This window comes from Ziziphus jujuba, chromosome 8, assembly GCF_031755915.1.
Source record: "Ziziphus jujuba cultivar Dongzao chromosome 8, ASM3175591v1".
NCBI classification, from domain to species: Eukaryota; Viridiplantae; Streptophyta; class Magnoliopsida; order Rosales; family Rhamnaceae; genus Ziziphus; species Ziziphus jujuba.
In genome coordinates, this window is record NC_083386.1 from 25547035 (window position 1) to 25566514 (window position 19480).

At 33.6% G+C, this 19480-nt stretch overlaps 3 protein-coding genes across 15 annotated transcripts; 2 read left to right on the top strand and 1 right to left on the bottom strand.

Annotated features, from left to right (window-relative positions):
* The first annotated feature begins 1191 nt into the window (after window positions 1-1191).
* Window positions 1192-3999, top strand: LOC107414479 (low-temperature-induced 65 kDa protein). Of its 5 annotated transcripts, XM_048469817.2 has the most exons (6): window positions 1192-1368; window positions 1490-1717; window positions 1974-2372; window positions 2505-2557; window positions 2666-3470; window positions 3565-3999. In XM_048469817.2, the coding sequence occupies exons 1-6, from the start codon at window positions 1299-1301 to the stop codon at window positions 3660-3662; spliced, it is 1653 nt and encodes a 550-aa protein (XP_048325774.2). In that variant the 5' UTR covers window positions 1192-1298; the 3' UTR covers window positions 3663-3999. The 5 variants fall into 5 exon arrangements, with proteins under 5 accessions (XP_048325774.2, XP_048325769.2, XP_048325771.2 ...); XM_048469812.2 differs by having other exon boundaries at window positions 2505-3470; XM_048469814.2 differs by having other exon boundaries at window positions 2013-2372; window positions 2505-3470.
* Window positions 4000-8133: 4134 nt separating this feature from the next.
* Window positions 8134-18401, top strand: LOC107414480 (pentatricopeptide repeat-containing protein At3g60050). Of its 9 annotated transcripts, none has more exons than XM_060819671.1 (5): window positions 8255-8467; window positions 8680-10985; window positions 12037-15870; window positions 15965-16346; window positions 17252-18401. In XM_060819671.1, the coding sequence occupies exons 1-2, from the start codon at window positions 8370-8372 to the stop codon at window positions 10190-10192; spliced, it is 1611 nt and encodes a 536-aa protein (XP_060675654.1). In that variant the 5' UTR covers window positions 8255-8369; the 3' UTR covers window positions 10193-10985; window positions 12037-15870; window positions 15965-16346; window positions 17252-18401. The 9 variants fall into 9 exon arrangements, 8 of the variants coding, with proteins under 8 accessions (XP_060675654.1, XP_060675658.1, XP_060675659.1 ...); XM_060819675.1 differs by having other exon boundaries at window positions 17982-18401; XM_060819676.1 differs by lacking the exon at window positions 17252-18401 and adding an exon at window positions 16589-16821.
* LOC107414482 (heavy metal-associated isoprenylated plant protein 39) lies at window positions 18283-19250 on the bottom strand. The gene is made up of 3 exons (XM_016022610.4): window positions 19136-19250; window positions 18895-18973; window positions 18283-18722 (listed from the first exon to the last, which is right to left on the bottom strand). Exons 1-3 carry the CDS (start codon window positions 19142-19144, stop codon window positions 18478-18480), a joined length of 333 nt encoding a protein of 110 aa, XP_015878096.2. The 5' UTR covers window positions 19145-19250; the 3' UTR covers window positions 18283-18477.
* Between the last annotated feature and the right edge of the window lie 230 nt (window positions 19251-19480).

The following is a 19480-nucleotide window of genomic DNA, read 5'->3' on the forward strand; positions in this document are numbered from 1 at the left end:
TTATTATTTATTTATTTTTTTCGGTGGAGGCAAAGGAAATGGAGATTAGGTCGAAACAGAGAAATCTTAATTTATGGTTCTGACTTTTATTATTTATTTATTTTTGTTTTCTGAAGAAACTAAATATGATAGAAGTTCGTTCGAAATTATTTTTGATTTTAAAATATATGTCTCTCTTTCTTTAATTGAGTTAAACTAAAAAAATATTTTTTACCCAATAATATAACTCATAATTCTTTTTAAATAGCTCGAGCTTTATGTTGATTTTTTTTTTTTTTTTCCTTTCTGCAAATTGAATATCTAGGAAGGATCAATTCGACTTACCTTCTCTACTGCAACATAATAGATCTAATCTCAATCTTTTTTTTTTCTTTGTTTTTTTTTTTATTTTTTTTTTATTAATGAACGAATCTCAATTCATTTATTGTTTATTAGTTATGCATATTTTTTTCACAAATAAATTAAACTTTCTCTCAGTGTGTCACTTACATTAGCAAAAAGTATATATATTTATACATAATATTTATTTTTGTAGGATATTTTGTTTTTATAGGATAATAAATTAAATATAACAGAGGGATATATATTTTGGGAACTTTTGTTGGGATCTTAGAGTTTAGTAAAAATAAAAATAAAGAATTAATAGACATTCAATCACGTTATATTAGAGTACATCCACGGAAAAATCAGAAAACAATATAAATATATATATATATATATATATATATATATATATGTAAAAGAAAAAAGTAAGAAATTTCTTTTGCTAAATTAATAAGTAGTTTTGCGGAAAAGTGTAAATAAGGAAATGACATATACAACCCAATGCCACGGCAACTTTCAACAATTTTACCGACATGCATATATATGGGTACAGGAGCACCGTGTATACATTGCCAAGTGCCCTAAAGGCTCTATAATTGGAGGAGATAGAAGAAAATGATGTAATTCCTCTGCGGATCTAATACCATCTGGAAAATTCCACCTAATGGTGATCTTAGCCAATCTGCAAGATTATCTCCCCACGGGAAGCTTTCAAGCCACGTGTAAAAACAGTCATGGTGTACGTGTCAGTTGCTGGAGTCGTGTCGGTTATTATACACGCGTCTCGTTGTAGAGACGCCAGAGCCCTGCAGCTGTGGCAAAACCCACTACCGTCCTTTCTCTATAAGCGTTCCATATTTGTCTTTCACTTTTCTCACTATCTATATTCTATTCTGCAACACTTCAACTCCTCCCTGCAGTTCCTTTCATTCTAATTTCTTACTTTATTTTATTTCTCCTTCCTGGAAAATACCATGGATTCCGAAATAGTAGATCCTCATTCTCATATTCACGAGCAAGACCCTGACAGTGTAGCCCACGCCGGTAAGATGAGATCAATTAATCAAAGCATTTCATTGCTTTTTAGTTACTATATACAGTATAGCTTTTTTTTTTCGTTTTTTTGTTAATCGAATAAGTTCTATCAACGTGCTTGCAATGGCAGAAGTAGATGAGCATGACCACGAGAAGCCATCGGTTTTGAAGAGAGTAAAGGCAAAGGCGAAGAAGATAAAAGAAACGCTCAAGAATCATGGTCACGGACACAACCATGATCATGACCACGATTATGATTATCATCATGATGGTCATATTCCTGATGACCATGACCTAGACGAGGAAGATGATGAAGACGAGAAAATAGAGGTAGACCCAGAAATCCACGGAGCACCAAGTATGTCGGTTTTTTTCTTTCTTTTTTTTTTTTTTTTTTTTTTTTTTTTTTTTTTTTTGGTTTCCTTCTTTTTTTCTTTTTTTTTCCCCCCCTTCTTTCTAAGTTTATAATTTCTTGCCACTTTCAATTTGGACTTCTTGTTTATATTATTGGACATTATAGCCTTTTTTCAAAATGTGAGCATGAGGGCTTGTAGAAATTAAATTGATAAAAATATTAAATCAAATAGGGTTATAACACTTGGTGAATTTTGCAGTTTATGATTCTAGTGTGATTAAAACTGGTAGTCTGGAAGAAATTTCAGGCATGCCTCATGGAGATCCTCTGGCATCAAAGGAAGAAGCTGGGGTCAAATTCAATGATCCAGCGAAGATTTCTGTTCCTCCTCAGGAGGCAAATATAGGGAAACCCAATTCCAACTTTGAAAGGGCAACAGTAATCAGTGAAGAACCAAAGGCTCCAGTAAATACCAAGGAGAGCAGTGATCCCAGTAGGACATTAGTTTCTGGGCCAGGCGGGAATTTAGGAGAGTCCAAGGTCAATTTGGAAAGACCAAAAGGAATGCAAGAGGATCCTCATGCTCCTAAGGATGTTCACCATCAAACTCGTACTCCTCCAAATTATCAGACAAAAGTCAGCGATCCAACTGGTGCAGGTAATTAACCATCTTCCATTATAATTAGTAAATAAATGATTAATTTTTAGTAATTAGTACCACAAAATCTTTTAGTCCAAGTATCATAGCTAATTGCTTTGTTCTGTTAGCTAATGCTCTGTTTCATTTCAGGTGCAGAGGAAGTAGGAGTGGCACCCATTCTAAGCTCCTTTGACAAAATGAAAATACATGATGATTCAGAACCAAACTCAAAACTAGGCCTTACTACACAAGCACCTACTGGAAGCCATGACCAGTTCTCTCCCGAGCCATTTCTTTCGAATTCCGGTAATACCCCTCAAAACCCGCAGAAAATGGAAGAAAACTTGGACGACATCAGAAATCGAAATCGAAATGACAGAGCGGCAGCATCGGCGAATACAAATACATATACATCAAACCCAACCAGTTACACCGATAAAATCTTATCTGCCACAAACAACATCACAGATAAAGCGATATCAGCAAAGAATGCCGTCGCTTCCAAGCTCGGCTACGGCAACAAAGACAACACAGAAACCCATGGCGCAGCGCATGCAACAAATGGAAGTGGAGATGGCACTGCTAAGCCATCCTCTGCAACTGAGTACGGAAAGAAAATCGCTGCCACAGTAACAGAGAAGCTTACTCCGGTGTACGGGAAAGTTGCCGGAGCGGGGAGTACGGTGATGTCCAAGATGCATGGCTCTGGCACCGGAAATGAACCAGAGAACAAAGCCAAAGGGGTGTCAGTGAAGGACTACTTTGCTGAGAAATTGAAGCCTGGTGATGAGGACAGAGCACTTTGTGACGTCATTTCAGGTTCTCTGCACCTGCGTCAACTGGACCCAGAGAAGAAGGCTGATGATCAGCCTCGGCCAATGGGAAAGGTGACACAATCAGAAGAGGTGACGAGACGGCTGGGAACAGGGGAGGACAAAGCTGATAAAGAGAGACAAGAAACGGTCGCCGGATACGTGAACCGGCCTGAAGAACATGAGGGTGGGAATGGGAAAGGCATGGTTGATAAAATTACAGGTGCGATGGGTTCTTTGTTTGGATTAGGTGGAGGAGACCGGTCATCTCAGACACCTCAGGGGTCCACTGCTTCCTCTCACGGTAAGATATTCGAGCTTTTGTCCCTATTTTTTTTTTCAAGTTGTCTTTTAAGAGTAAAATGGTTACCATGGTTCTTTTTATCCTTTGGTTGTAGTGGGAGGTGAACAAGGTTACGCTACTGCTGCTGGCGGGGAAACTGGGCACTACAGCAATAGCAAGAATGAACAGAGACTTCAGGAGTCCGGCAACTGAGAAGTATTGCTCGTGAGATGCACGTGTTTTCTAACATATCCAAGTTAGCTGTCGGTTTTTCTGTTTATCGATTCTTGGATTAAGAGCCAAGTGCATAAAACAGTGTACTTTCCCTGTACACATTGTATTTACGGGTTTGTGGTGTGCATGTGATTTTAGAAGTTTGCCGAGGAGCTTTTGGGGATTTGATACGGTTTGATATGGTTTTATTTCCATGGTGCAATTGGCTTTGCAATTCACCGGCACTACTTATAATCAAATAGCTGTGTTTAGGCCCTTGGTAGTGCATTTTTGTTTTTTAGATTAATTATAAAAGCTCATCCTTAGTTTGGAATGATTCGAGTCTTATTATAATTCCTTCACCTTTTTTAAAAGCTGTGGATCAATTTAAATCTTTATAAGCCTAACTTTGAGATTTTAATATGTTTGTATCTTTGAATTAAGAGACTCTATAGGATGAATCTAAATGGTTTTATCTTAAAAGAGCATTCTAAAAGACCTCCTATTTGTATCATGCTTTTATACCTTAAAAGGTCGAAGTAAATGCTTTGATAACCTCGACCATGATCTGCTCCTGGGCTTCCTCCAAGCGCACTTAGGACTTACTTATTCCTTCCCCCCCCCTCCCATCTTTTTTTTTTTTTTTTTTTTTGGAAAATCTCTTTATTTTGAAGACTATATTTTTAAATATGGTGACTGTAAAAGTTAAAAATAAAATTTTATAAAATTACAGACTATGTTTAAAAATAAAAAAATGACATTTTATTAGATTCTCAATATGATTCTTTATCATGCTCTTTGTTTTGTTGTTTTTATGAGCATTAACTATTGTATATTAAGAAATAAAGTAATAAAGAGATTTTTTCTTAGAAAGTGTGTTAGTGGTGTAAAATTTCTCAACAACTAATAAAAAATGATGTAAAAATACAAATAAAATATATTTGACTATTTACATTGATTTTTTTTTTTTTTTTTGGGTGGGGGGGAGGGAACTTAACCGAAAGCTTATATTAAAAAAGTTAAAATAAAGAGTTGGTTAAAAGATTTTATTAAAAATTGACTTAAAATTAAGCGCATGATATATATATATATATATATAGAGAGAGAGAGAGAGAGAGAGAGAATTTTTAAAATTAAGAGCATAATATATATATATATATATATATATATTTATATATAGTTATATATAGGGAGAGAGAGAGAATTTTTAAAATTAAGAGCATAATATATATATATATATAGTTATATATAGGGAGAGAATTTTTATAAATGCACTAATATTTTTAAGATTATAAATGCAGTAATATAAAAAGTTTGTTTGGTTTTTCAAAAGTTTAGAGCCAAATCCTCTTTATTATATTTTATATTAATTTTTATTGGGTGTTACATAAATTTCAACACCACAAACAATTTTTTTTTATAAAAAAATTTGTTTATTTCTTTGTTTCATGCAATTAATAGTTACTGTTTATAGAAAGTAAAGAGTTTGATAAAAAAAATCTTGGAAAAGGATCTAATAAAATTTAACTTCTTATTTTTTACTTAGAAAAGGATCTAATAAAATTTTATTTTTTATTTTTTAAAGGTGCCCTAATTGAAAAATATACTCTGCAAAATAAGAAATTCATTGGGATTCTCTAAATAAATATGGGCCTTTTCTAAATTTTCATAAAATGCTGTTGAATTCGCAAAACGACCGTGAAAAGAGCGCTCTAATTTAAATTTTGCACCAGATATATTTTTTTAATATATGCATACTTCATTGGCAAAATATGGAAAAGAAGATTAGATCGAATGGCACGGCGGATTCGATTGCGGTTTATTTTATTTTTTGCTATAAAACAAAAGTTTACATTTCCTTTTTTTTTCTTTTTTTTTCTTTTTTTTGGTTTTTAAGTTTAAATTTCTTTAGAATGATAATTATAATTATAATAAATAATGACATATGAGAGAGAGAAATAAAATTATTAATAAAATATGAATTTCTATGATGTAGAAAATTAGAAATTAAACAAAAAAATTAACTTCGCAAGAATATATTAGAAATAAAACTAACATATTATAGTTACTATTTCCATTAGAGTATAGATTTTTAGGGGAATGAAAAATAATAAAATATAATAAAATAAAAAATTACATATTTTCAGTTTTAGTAATAGAAAACACAACTCTTCCCTTCGCCCCAGACACCCTTCCTTTTTTTTTTTTTTGAATGGAAAACAACTCTTTCCTTTCTCGTTATTGGGTGGGAGCAGCGTATCTTTTCCACTCTTCACATATATCTTTTATTGCCATAGCAAAGGAACCTCTGTCGTTTTTAAGGGGAAAAACATAAAAAATAAAAAATAAAAATAAAAAAACTCTTGTAAAGAAAGAAAAATCAAAATCAAAATCAAATAAATACTAAAAGATCTATTAGATGGGGTAAGTCCTTGGTTTGGTTTCTTTGCCCCTTTTAAAATCTCCATAAATATTTACTTCTCACAGTTTATGTGACATTAATTTACTGCTCTTTTTGAAGTCGCCTTTTTGTTAAATGTTTGTGTGATTGTTAACTGTCGGGATATCTCTGTGTCAATTAATTTGCTGTTGCCGTTATTTGTGGATTTAAGCTTAGTAAGGAGTCAGCCGTGCCAATGCATATCCACCATGATCATGAAATTTATCTCTCCCTCTGACCGGGGGTTAGTTAAGTGGTTTCCATCTTATTTGGCTATAACTCGGAGGACATTGTAGAACCTGTCGGATAATTGTGGGTGTGTGAAGCGTGATGATTTGAGAGTTGTGGAAGTTCTCAGAGATAACAGTCCAGAGTTTGATTTGAGTTGGCTTTGGATGAGTTGGGCATAAAGGTTTCAGGGCATCTCGTGAAGAAAGTTCTATTAGGAATTTCAGGAGGAAGAAGAGACTTAAGGATAGATAATGTTGGATTTTTGGGATAGAAATGGAATAGAACTTTTTCTTTATGGTCCAGCAAGCAGCAGGAAAATAATTACAAGCACTCCTCAGATTCCTATCATCTATCTAATGATGAATTTACTTTCCCAGTGTGGGAATATGGATGGGATTCACACTCTAATTGATGATGTGATTGAGCAAGGATTGGAAATTAGTGTTCGCACTCTTAACATGTTACTTACTACTTGTAGTCTTTATGGTAAGTACGCGGATAAGAAATATTTTAAAAAATTCATGGACTTGAACACAAAATTTAACTATAAGCCCTATCATGATAAGTACAAGGCCATATTGCAATGCGTTCGTGAGGCAGAGCAGCATAAACTAGTTGTCTGGGTCTTTAGGCGCGCCCATCAGGACATTGATACTTTTATTTATAATGTTGTCCTGTAGGCTGTGCTAAAGTTCAGAGGACTGGAGAATGTTTGAGAGAATTTATGAGCATACAAAACATCAAGGGAGGATATTCGGTCCAGATTTGCATTTATATATCCTTATATTTCCAGAAATAGGTCTGAAAAACAAACCAACTGTCGCTCTCCAACATTTCAGGGGCATGAAAAAGGTGGGTTTGGAGCTAAAGGTTCACTATTTTACCTCTTTGATAGATGGGCTGCGGGAGGTTGGTAATTTGTATGAAAGGCAAGAATATGGAAAACCTTGAACAATTTCATTAAGCAAAAACCTATATTAATACCAAATCACATTACAAGAGAAAGCCTCTCTAACAAATATACAAACCTACTTTATATCTGTTTATGTAGTTACACCATATAAATACATTGGTTCATTCTGAACAGTTATGATGTGAGCTGAGGTGGAAGATAAAAATCCGTTAGTAATCGAATTGGATGCCATTAAGGGAGCTTCAGAGAAGGAAAAAATGAAAAGAGCAAAAAACTCGTTAGAGTACTTGAGGCTCTAATATCATACACGAGAGACAAGAATACGGAAAAGCTTGAATAATTTCATTAAACAGAAACCAATGTTAATATCAAATTAAGTTACAAAAGAAAAACCTCAGTAACAAATATACAAGCCTACGTCTATCTTAGAATAATGTAGGAGAAAATTCTACATGTTGTTCCATAAAAGAAATGGTCTAGCGTCTCTTTAAGAAAGCCCCACCTTAAGGCTGCGATGGCTGGATGACCACATTATGCTGCACTATAAATATATAATTGGCTAGTATTGATAACCTTTTTTTTTTTTTTTTTTGGTTAATTGAAAGATTTTTTTTTTTAAAGTATACGTATATATATATATATATATATATTTTAAGTTAAGAGGTCCAAAATTTGGTAATATTAAAAGATAAATTAATTATAAAATATTATTATTATTATTTGGTATTTGGTATATTAATGAACGAATATAATAAAATATATTTAACCATCATTTATGTTATAAGGATATTATATTATATATCAAATGAAGTGATATAACTATACAATAAAATGGTTTTAAAAAAAAAGTGCTATAAAATAAAATGAAGCGTTTTTTATATTTATGCCTTTGAATTTTGCACTAATTTGCAATTTACCCTGTAAATTTTGTATTTATCATCTATTCCTCCTAAACCTATTAAAAGTTTCGTACTGCAGCTACATTCCCATGTTTAGGGCAAAGCTGATGCATTTTTTCAAAATTTACGGGCATTGGTGTAAAAAACCCTTATTTTATACAATAATTTTTATTAAAAAAAAAAATAAAATCCTTTTTCTAGTCTACCACTTCCCCCGTCTATCTATGCGGTTCTGTCCCTTCAGGGAACCTCTTGTTCATTGTTTTCTTCACTCCGGACTGCCTGAAGTTGCTGAACAGAAAATTACTCTCTTAAATCCGGGGTAAGTCCTTTGTCTCCTTTAATATCTCTTATACCCGTTATCAGTTTTTTCTTGTGAGATTGAAAACCTTTTTTGAACATTCACTGCTCTGCTCTGCTCTGCCTCTGTTCAACCTTTTTGCGTGCTTGTTAATTGGTTATTTCGCAACTTTGAGAACACACGAATGTTCTGATGCTCTTTGTGGATTTGCTGATCTGTTAATTCTTGCGAAGTTGCATATCCTCCATGAACTTTGCCTCTCTATCAAGTCCAAGGTTAGTTCGAAGATTTTCATTATGTTTCGTTGCAACTCGGAAATTTTGCCATGGGAGCTTAGATGGTGGTAAAGGACATGAAGGGTTTCAGTGCATTGACGAACCCATGAATACAGGGTTGAAAAGCTCGAATTTTGATTCGGTTATGGGTGAAAGATCTGATTTTTATGAGCGGGAAGAGCCTCCAAGGAGACGGTTCTCGCTGAAATGGAGCTTCTTGGAGAGTACGAGGATTGATGCCAAGAGAGTTTTCAAAGCTCTCAAACGAGATGATTATTCAGGGTTCGATGTCAATTTGGCTTTGGATGAGTTGGGGATAAGGGTTTCAGGGCTTCTTGTGAGGGAAGTGCTTTTTGGTATTTTGAAAAATAACACAGATAATTATGCGGCTAAAATGCTGTGGGCAGACTTGGGATATAAGTTTTTTTTATGGTCTGGCAAGCAGGAAAATTACAAGCACACCGTAGATTCGTATCATATTATGCTGAAGATATTTTCAGAGTGTGAGGATATCGAAGCAATGTGCAAGCTAGTTGATGAGATGATTGAGAAAGAAATGACAATTACTGCCCGAACTCTTAACATTTTGATATGGACTAGTGTTGAGTATGGCAAGGATAGGAAAGACTTGGAACGATTCATTAAATCAAAGAGATTTAACTATAGGCCATATAGGAACCGATACAATGCCATATTGCATTGCCTTCTTCTGGCAAGCCGGTATGAGCTGATTGAGTGGGTCTATCAGCAGATGTTGCTTGCCGGTATTTCCAGAGATGTTTTAACATATAACATTCTAATGTTCGCAAATTATAGGTTAGGGAATGGGGTTAAGTATTACCACTTGTTTGGTGAAATGATTAGAGATGGATTCAGTCCGGATTCGCATACATATAACATTATGCTTCATGTTCATGGTAATGCGAACGAGCCTGTTAAAGCTCTTCGCGTTTTGCATGAAATGAAAGAAAAGGGTTTTGAGCCAAATGTTCTTCACTTCACCTCATTGATAGATGGGCTGAGCCGGGCGGGAAATTTGGCTGCTTGTGAAGAAATATTGAATCTAATGATTAATCAGTCAAACTGCATGCCAGATGTTGTTTGTTACACTGTAATGATCACAGGGTATGTTGCAGCCGGGGAGCTTGAGAAGGCTCAGACAATGTTCAATAAGATGATCTCTGTGGGACAGCTTCCAAATGTATTTACATACACTTCTATGATTCGTGGGTTTTGTAGGGCAGGAAAACTTGAAGAACTATGGTCTGTGCTTCAGGAAATGAAAGAGAGAGGCTGTAATCCAAATTCTATTTTATACACTACCATACTGTCTAATTTGAAAGTTACCGAAAGGGATTCTAGAACTCATGGCCTTGTATGTCAAATTAAGGAAATGTTTAAGCATGTTCGTCTAGCCCGAGAATCAGTGAGATATAGAAGACGTTTCTATGCTAGATTACAAAATCAGTAGAGTATCAGCAAGAAATCTCTTAGAAGCTGAGGTTCTCCCTACATAACCTACTATTATCTGAGATGACACCATATGCCTTCCACTTACTTCAATTTATGAAGTAAAAAAGCAAAGCATGCAGTCACTTCATTTTTTGATACTTATTGTTTTATTTGAAATGATTTGACATTTAGAATGTCCTTTTAGTCCATAAGAGATATGACTTTCATATTATTTTTTGTGTGGTCTACAATTTTGTATGTTCACATTCTTCTCTACAATAGACTGTAATCAATCAACATGTACTCGACTCAACAATAAATTCTCCATGGAAATTACCACTTCCATATATTTTTCATGGTGAAGTTGTACTTTTCACTTCTTGCTTATCAGTTAACTTTTCCAGATGATATCAGATAGTTAAAGTTTCTCTTTTAGGCCAAAAGCATTATCATGCTGAAAAATTTAAACAGGGGTTTGAGGTTTGACAGCAATATGTAAACCATCAATCGTTTTACACTAAGGGATTGAATTCTGTGGTGGGTGTACTGTGGACTCTCTGTTTTTTGTTCATGCCCTGATTAATTTGGCATTACAAAGATTGAAAGCTATGGAAGATCTCAAATTTAGCCCATTCAACGTTTCCAATGCCGTCAAGCAGTTATAGTTGGTTTACTCCTGCAATAAGATGGTAAGCATTTATCCTGTTGTTTTGATGGATCATGATCCCTCTTGCTAATTGATAAGCGTGTGTTCTATAGGAATGTGCTGCTTTTGCCCATATATTCTCAAATCTGAAGGACGAAAATTGTAGGTCAGTAGCTCTTTTATGTAGGATAACGATTGATCCTTTGTGTGTGTTGTCATTTGTTAAGTCGCTAATTTATCCATAACTTTTTAACTTTTAGTCCAGTAGTGTTAACTCGTTGTAGGAGGTATTGGGTTGCAACAGGAAATAATCTTATTTCTTTTTACCCATTAAGCTCCCAAATTATGATAATTGAGGGCTAGATTTCACCACCTCATTCAAATTTCTTCTTTAAAATTAGCATTTCGTTGTGTTCTTTTCGTCTTGATAAATGTATTTTGAAGTTTGAGGTTTCCAAAGAGCCAGACATCAGCAATACAGGAAAAGCACAATATAATATTTTTTATATTCAACATGTAATAATTTCGTGCAGAACACATATTTTCTTGCAGATTCCTAAAGAGCTGGACACCCATAGGCTTGTTGCAAATCTATTTTCTCATATTACTTCCGTCTTTTTGTGTTGGTGTATATATCTTGTCTGGAATTTGTTTCTCAAATGCAGCAAATATGCTGTACTTTCTTTATGATAACCAGTGATTTTACATTCTATTTATTATTGTGGAAAACGTACTCAATTTGTAGGTTTTGAAACTAAAAACACCGCAACAACGAAAAAGAGTGAATCTGGAGTGGCGGCTCTTTCCTATTATCATCAAGTTTATATATATCACATACAAAAGTAGAGTTTGTTTACCAACTATTGCTACCTCACCAGCAGTGTTGCCCATACAGATTTTCCTAGAAATAAGCTGCATCACAATTATTTTTAAGTACACCGAACCATTTTTACTTTCCCCAAAATTAAGTAAAACATGAAACTAAATGTTAGAAACAAATATCTGATATATGTGTTAATATGACAGCATAAGTGTCATAATCATCAACACAATTTACTCTCTGTTCCCTTCTGATTCAACACTTTTTTTTTTTTTTTCCAAAACAATTATTGGTTTGTGTATCTTGAATATTTATCTGTATTGGTAGCAATAAGATGGAGTGTGATATTTGTAGTTGAATAGAAGAGAATTAACTCAGCTGTTTTATGTCCTTAAAGGTTTTTGGGGATGGAAACAATACCAGTCGAAATGCTTCAAGAAGATATTGAGCCTTTTCATGGGCTGCTTGGGGTGCTTGAGATGATGAAGCAGTGAGGATGTAACCTTGTTAAATATCAATATAAAGCTGTTCTATAGTTCTTCTTGTTGGCCAACTAACATAAAATGTGCTCAACATTGTTAACTATTTACTAAAACAACTTTATTCTTTTGAACCATCTTTCATTCGGTTGCTAATGAAACGACATTGTTACCTATTTCCTCTGTTATCTGTTTATTTTTGGACATAATGTGAGAGATAATGTTTGGTCCTCTGTTTTTTAGGTCATTAATTTGTTAAATCGACAATTTATGCATTACTTCAACTTATGACCTCTCTGTATTAACTTTGGAGGATGGTATTGAGTTGTAAAAGAAGATATGCTTGCTATTTAAACTCCCAAATCATGATGACTAAGGGAGGGCTTACAGTTAGTATTTGCTTGTGTTCTTAATCTTGATACATGTATTTAGAGTATGATAGATATCTATATCTGAAGAGATAGAACAAGCATACAGAAAAAGCATGATATGTCATTCTAAATCCGAAATGTTATAATTGTCTTTCTCAGCAGATTCTTGAAAACACGTGGATCTATAGGCAAAGCCTTCTGCAAATCTTGAAGAAGATATGTTTTTGAGGTGTACTACCAGCAAGTTTTTAAACTTTTCTTTCCAGATGTGGCATGTTTTTTCACTTTTTCTTAGCAGGTATGTAATGTTACATAAAGTAGAATATACTAGTCCATTCTCTTTTCATCTTATACTGAGTGAGACTATAGTCTATAGCAATCTAAGTGTGATTTTTCAGAGTAAAAGGTGATATTTACCAAGACTAAGATATTTGGAATTGCACATCCATGCATGTCTATCAAATTGTATATGCTGTCTACTTTTCCACTCGTGCAACAGCCAACCAAGGGGTATTAATTTGTTTTGATGGTCGAGCAATATTGAATTTGAATTTTAGAAATCACAAGCATTTTACTTTTTCTTTTGTCTCTTTTCAAAAAAAATAAAAAAAAATACAAACAAACTTGTATAGATATCAAGAGTTTCTCCAAGTCAATTTTTCTGTTGTCTCTTTCCACATCGAACTGGTTTGAATTTTGGAGTTGTTCCAGTTGCTTCTGTTTTCTGAATACCAAGTGTTTTGGTGTTTGAAATACTAGCCAAAACCAGAATTCCTTGCTGCATGCCAAGCAAAAAAATTATCATGCAGGGTCTAACAATTTAGAAATAATGTACCACACATCACTGTAGAAACAAAATTAAAATTTAAACCAACAGGCAACATTGAATAAAAACAGAAGAGATACAATTTTTAAACGCCTTTTTTGACAACAGCTAGTCCGACCAATATTAACTTTGGGGAAAACTAGTAGGTTTATTAGTCTTTGTGACTGATATGAAGTTAATAAACTTGTCCCTACAACGTCTGTATTAATCTTCACTCTGACATTTGTAAAAGTCAGTTATTTATTTATGGTTGAAGTCTTCATACCCAACAGAATCACTAAGGTAAATGTACACAATCGCACACATCCTCATATCCTTAGCTGTTTTTTTTCCAAGCTAGCTTTCTTTCTTCCATTGCCATGGACGCTGCAAGAAGAATAATTACTGTCATTTGTTTAGGTTCGTAATAGTCATTTCTATGAATAATAGTCAATGTGAGTTGCATCATAAGTGAAAGAGAAGCTCTTGTATGGGTGAAGCAGGAGCTCAATGATTCCTCCAACCTGCTCGCTTCGTGGGTTGGTAAGGACTGTTGCAAGTCGAATGGGAATGGGATTATTTGTGACGAAATCACCGGTCTACTGGGAGGTCCTCCTTTCAATCAAAGAACCCTTTTCTGTTTTCGACGATGAAACAACATATGAGAGGTTGTTGTTGGGTGGTATTTTAAACCATTCCTTGGTGGATTTTTTAAACATCTGAAACACTTGGATTTTGAGTATCGGTGATTTTGGACAAAGCCAGATTCCTAAATTCCTATGATCCACCTCATGGATTTGCACAACCTGAATCTCAGATATGCCTACTTCTTAAGTGCTAATAATAATGAGTGGCTTTCTCATTTTTCCTGGTTGCGGTACTTAGATATGAATGGAGTTGATCTTGGACAAGCATCTAATTGGATGGATCTAACAAATTCACTCACTTCTTTAGTAGTCTTGCGCTTGTTGTCATGCATACTTCAATATTATTCCTCCAATATATCATCATGTCAATGCTCCTTCGTCCCTTGCGATTCTTAATCTTTCATACACCAATATTTATAGCATTGATCATGAAGATATTCTAAAATGGGTTTTCAATTTGAGAAGGCTCATCTTGATCTAAGTGGGAATAATTTTGATGGTCCAATCCTTGGAGGTATTCAAAAGATTTAACCCCATACGCACACGGTGATCCAAACTTGCAAATGCTGACATCACAATCACACGTCATCTTTTATTTATTTATTTTTTATTTAAGTTACTTGTTTGTCTCTTCTATTTAATAATCTTGAGCAACATATTTTACATTTATCCCATTGATTCAAGTCTTTTTTCCATCCCTTATACCTGTTATCTGTTTTTCTTGGGAGATTTTCAACTCAAAGAACCTTAAGCATTCTCTTCAACCTTTGTTGTTTATGCGAGTTTATTGGATCATTTGGATGCTAGGTATGGTTTCACGTTGCTTTGAAATTAAGTGTAAAATTTTACATTTTATTTATTTATTTATTAATTTTTCCCAAAGCATACCTCATAAATATCAAAATTAACACATTCGAACATCTGATTCATTTTAGAATGTTGGAATGTAGCAAGCTCTTATTAATTAAGTTCTCCTAACATCAGACTCCATTTTTTATCAAAGAGGATGCAATATTGTAGGAAGGTCTGTTATACTGTACAAAGTAATATATATAAAAGAAAAAAACCAAGAGTTGTATGCTCTTACCAAAGTGGGACAAATGTAACTAAGTTTGGAGTTGCAAGTGGAATGTACATTGTATCTATGCCTACTATTATGCTGTTTGTTACATTGATAGACAAGACATTATACTTGAGCGTATCTAAATAAGTTGTACCTTAGAAATCACAATTACATATTCTTTTTCTTGGCTTCTCTATTTGGAGTTTCTCAACCTTCAAGGTTATCATTTGAGAGGTAAAAATATCAAGTAACAGCGCTAATCCTTCATAGAATCAGTTTTGAATTTTGATGGAAAGGTAAGAAAGTTGAATACAAAGGAAATTCTTGGACTTGTCATAGACATGGACCCATCAGCTAAATTATTGTCCCGACATATGACATATACCTACAGAAGTCACTAATCCATCAAGTTCGAAAACCATTGAACTCGTCTAACAATCTTCTAACAGGACAAATTCCTGAAAAAGATATGAAAGCAATTAGACTAGAAGCATGTTAGCAATGAGCCTCTTGAGGCATTTGAACTTGTCATACGACTACTTATAACAGGAGAAATTCCATCAAGCACTCAACTCTTATCCTTTAATATTGAGTCTATTTGCAAATTCTAACTTTATTGGCAACAGTCTGTGTGGTCCTCCTCTAACCAACAACTTTGCTACAGATGGTGTAATAACTAATCTTGATATCAAGAACAGAGGATTAGAAAACGAAAATGGAATAACAATGTCATGGTTTTACATGGGCGGATTCTTAAGTGCATGAAAGACAAACTTGTATGTGGCTTCAGGCCTAACGGCGAGATGGTTCCATGAACAATTGAAAAGCTACTGTCATACTCAGTGAAAGGCATCATCTTTTTTAAGGTACAAATAGGAAATTGCTTGAAACACTTTTATGTGTCCTTAAAATAAGTTTTTTAACTTTAATTCTGTCTTAATTATACGGTTGTTTATCTAGGAGGACATTTGAACTTGTCCTACAACAACTTGACAGGACAGATTCCATCAGGCACTCAACTCCAAACCTTTGATGAGTCGAGCCTTTTATTGGAAACACTCTGGACTACAAATGGCACTGATGTTTAAAAAAACAACAGAGACGCAGAGGACGACATCGACATGTCATGTTTTTACATGGGCATGGGGATTGGATTTGCTACTGGGTTTTGGGAAGTTGTGGTGCGCTTTTCTGGAGCAGAAGATGGAGGCATCGTTATTTTCGGCTTCTTGGCTGCATGTATGACCATATATATGTGGCATGGGGCCTAACAGTGAGATGGTTCCATGAAAAATTAAGAAGCCACCGTCATACTCTGTGAAAGGCATCATCATCTTATAAGGTACGTTTTGGTTCTTATTTTTCATGTAACCATACTTATATTCGTATGCTTCTCTGCTCGAAAAATGATGAATTATGAGATCTAGAGTCTTAGTATAATTTATGGCTTATATATGTTTATGACATTTTTTTAGGATCAGAAAATTAAGAAAGGACAAATATAATATATGATTATAACCAGAATTCAAGCTTTCTAAGTCATGGTACAATTAGTAGTTATGTTCTCATATTTCTGCTAATTAGATTAATAAAGCGTCACTGGAACTTGAAGATTAAAGCAGGTACTATTAAATTGAATTATGAATTTATGGATTTAGAAAAGGGGGCTATGGTTTGAAGTCTAACTACAATATTTGACAATTTGGATTTTTGGTAGTATGATCTCTCAACCTGGGTGGCTTTACTTTTATATATTAAATTTGGATTGGAGTTGGATTTGGAATCTAGAAACAGCATGCATTTGTCCGTTGATGTCATCTCCAGCTAAGCAATGTACTAATGATATTTTATGGGCGCATGGATTCTTAGCGTGGACCATGACAGAGTTGGCCCATTAATATGCAGTCATTCGAAATCTAGCAATTCTGTCTTGTTAGAAGACAAAATCCATGAAAGGCCTAACAATTTTATTTTTATTTTGGGTAAAAGAAAACCTAAAAAATTGTTTATTTCCCATTCCCTTCAAATAAATAAATAAATAAATAAAATCAACCGCATGCGTTTGCCACCATTGACTGGTAGCATGTCCCTTTCATACAAATTTAAGAACATTTAAATAAGTAAAGTTGTATTTCTTTTTAACATCCATTCTCTCTTGAATTTAACCAATATACTCCGAATGCTTACTTAATTTTTTATCCAATTTTTTTAAAAATTGATTTATTTTATATTAAAAAATGTGTTCAGTTATATGTTTTTGGAATTCGGATGATGTTTACAAGTTCAAAACTGATAAGATTAACTGTGAAGAGGGAAAAATACCTGGAATCTGATAAGCAAAAACAGGTGAGTGCATATATATATATATATATATATGTGTGTGTGTGTGTGTGTTTAAAATAAGGAAGGAATTTAATCTTTTCTGTAAATTTGGTTGCCCTTCGTTCGATGTCTATCATTTTACGGAGATTATTTTGTCTATTGAAATAATAAAATTAGGATGAGGTTTTCTTTTATTTACTAGTTGGGTACACTACACATCAAGAAAAATAACTAAAATTATATATATAAAAAATTCATTAATAAATATATATGTAAAACAAATTGTAAATACAAATAAGTAAAATTTTATATAAAAAAATTCATTAATAAATATACATGTAAATTACAAATTGTAAATAAAAATAAGTAAAATTCACCAGCGTCAGCGCATAGATACAAATAATGTTGTACACACAACACAACAATTATTATTCGCTACAGGAACATATACGCAAGCGTTAGACATGATGGACTGAAACTAAATGGAAGTTTCTTTCTTTTTATTTATTTATTTATTTATTTTTTGGATGAATTGCAAGTTTCATTATTCAAGGTGTTGCCCAGTAAGAAATTTGATGGGAAACGTTTACTTTAGAAAAATGGAACAAAATGAGGAATACAATTAATGGCAATCAATTTTTCTGTATTCATTCAGTTTCTTTATGGTCACGGAATTCCTGGCTTAGTTGGCAGCTCAACGTATAAGAGGAAACTCGCGCACCCAAAAAATTCTTTCATTTTCAGTTTTCGTACATGACAAAGTTGGCCACCTCTCCACATTTTCACTTCTGAGTGAAAATAACATTAAATATACACAAATATTCTTCTACTTGCTTAATTGCAATTTTTAATTACGTTAATTAGTACCAAACAAAACTAAACAAGGTATTGCTTGCCTTTTTTTTTTTGGGTAGACTGTAGAAATGGACTAGCTGAAGATCATATGACCAAGAAAATTGAAACATGGAATGGGAAATTTCTGGTTATGATTTGTGAGATAGCTTTTTGGGTAAAATTACAGGGGGAAAATTTTACTCTATAATGCAAGAAAATACTATGGTAGAAAAATACAAAAGAAAGATAATGATGAAAATTTGGAAAATTATTTCTTCTCCTCTTTCTTTTCTTGATAATGATGAAAATTTGGAAAATTATTTCTTCTCCTCTTTCTTTTCTTCTTTCTTTTCTTCTTTCTTCTCTTCTTTTTTTTCTTCTTTCTTTTCCTCTTTCTTTCCCTCTGCTGGCTTTTCTTCCTTTTTCTCTTCCTTGGCTGGCCCAACTGACAGTATGTCCACTTTACCCACCTTCTTCAACTTCTTTGCTATGGCCACTGAATCCATTTGCCCTATCACTGTTAGCTTCTGATCTTTTAGATCTGCTGCTATTGAATCAACCCCTGTAAACCAAAAATCCCAATCACAAGTTATAAAATTTGCCAATAAATGTGAACAAGATCAGTATCAAATTCAAATGGCATATATAAAACTAGAGTTTAGAGGCATGGAATATTTCTAATTTTTTGAGATATTCAAAGATGTAAGGGAAAGATATTCAACAAAAATATATACCAAAGATATCAGCTGCAGCTTCAATAGCTTTCTGCTTGGTTTTGTCGTCGGTCATGGTCATGATCTTCAATACCACCTTCTGTTATGAAGTAAAAACAAAACAGAATTTCAAAAAAGAAAGGAAACAAGTGTATGTCAATTTTTTTTGGTATGTATTTTTTAATATTCATAACAAAAAATGAATCAAGAACCAGAAAATGAATGAGAAAGAGGATGTAAAAGTTGGAAAAAGTAAAAGTACCTGAGCCATTCTAAGAGAAATAAAGGAAACAGAGAAAGAGTGGGAAAGATAACTAGTTGTGGTGTTATATAATGGGGGTAGATGTGAGGTTGTTCAGGTTTTGGGTGTGTGGGGATAGATGGTACGCGTGTGAGAAGTTACATCAAACAAGCAGATAGTCAAATGGTGTATATGCCCGCATGGCACACTTTTGGGTAGTGAACAGGACAAATGTTTCATTATATATATATGGTGTATATATGGTAATTTATTAAAAAAATGAAAAAGAACATTTAAGTAGTTGGAATTTCTGTTTCCTTGTACAAATAAAGAAACAAAATTGATGAGTCAGTAAGTAAAATTTGC

What these genes read in the sequence shown, in the direction of transcription:
- LOC107414482 (XM_016022610.4), bottom strand. An exon ending in AGCTGCAGCTGATATCTTTG is followed by an intron (nt 18,723 to 18,894) that starts GTATATATTTTT and finishes TTTGGTTTACAG; the next exon opens with GGGTTGATTCAATAGCAGCA.
- LOC107414480 (XM_060819671.1), top strand. Translation starts at nt 8,370, where the DNA reads ATGCGGTTCTGTCCCTTCAGGGAACCTCTTGTTCATTGTTTTCTTCAC. An exon ending in ATTACTCTCTTAAATCCGGG is followed by an intron (nt 8,468 to 8,679) that starts GTAAGTCCTTTG and finishes ATTCTTGCGAAG; the next exon opens with TTGCATATCCTCCATGAACT.
- LOC107414479 (XM_048469812.2), top strand. Translation starts at nt 1,299, where the DNA reads ATGGATTCCGAAATAGTAGATCCTCATTCTCATATTCACGAGCAAGAC. An exon ending in TGACAGTGTAGCCCACGCCG is followed by an intron (nt 1,369 to 1,489) that starts GTAAGATGAGAT and finishes TTGCAATGGCAG; the next exon opens with AAGTAGATGAGCATGACCAC. An exon ending in CAGCGATCCAACTGGTGCAG is followed by an intron (nt 2,373 to 2,504) that starts GTAATTAACCAT and finishes GTTTCATTTCAG; the next exon opens with GTGCAGAGGAAGTAGGAGTG.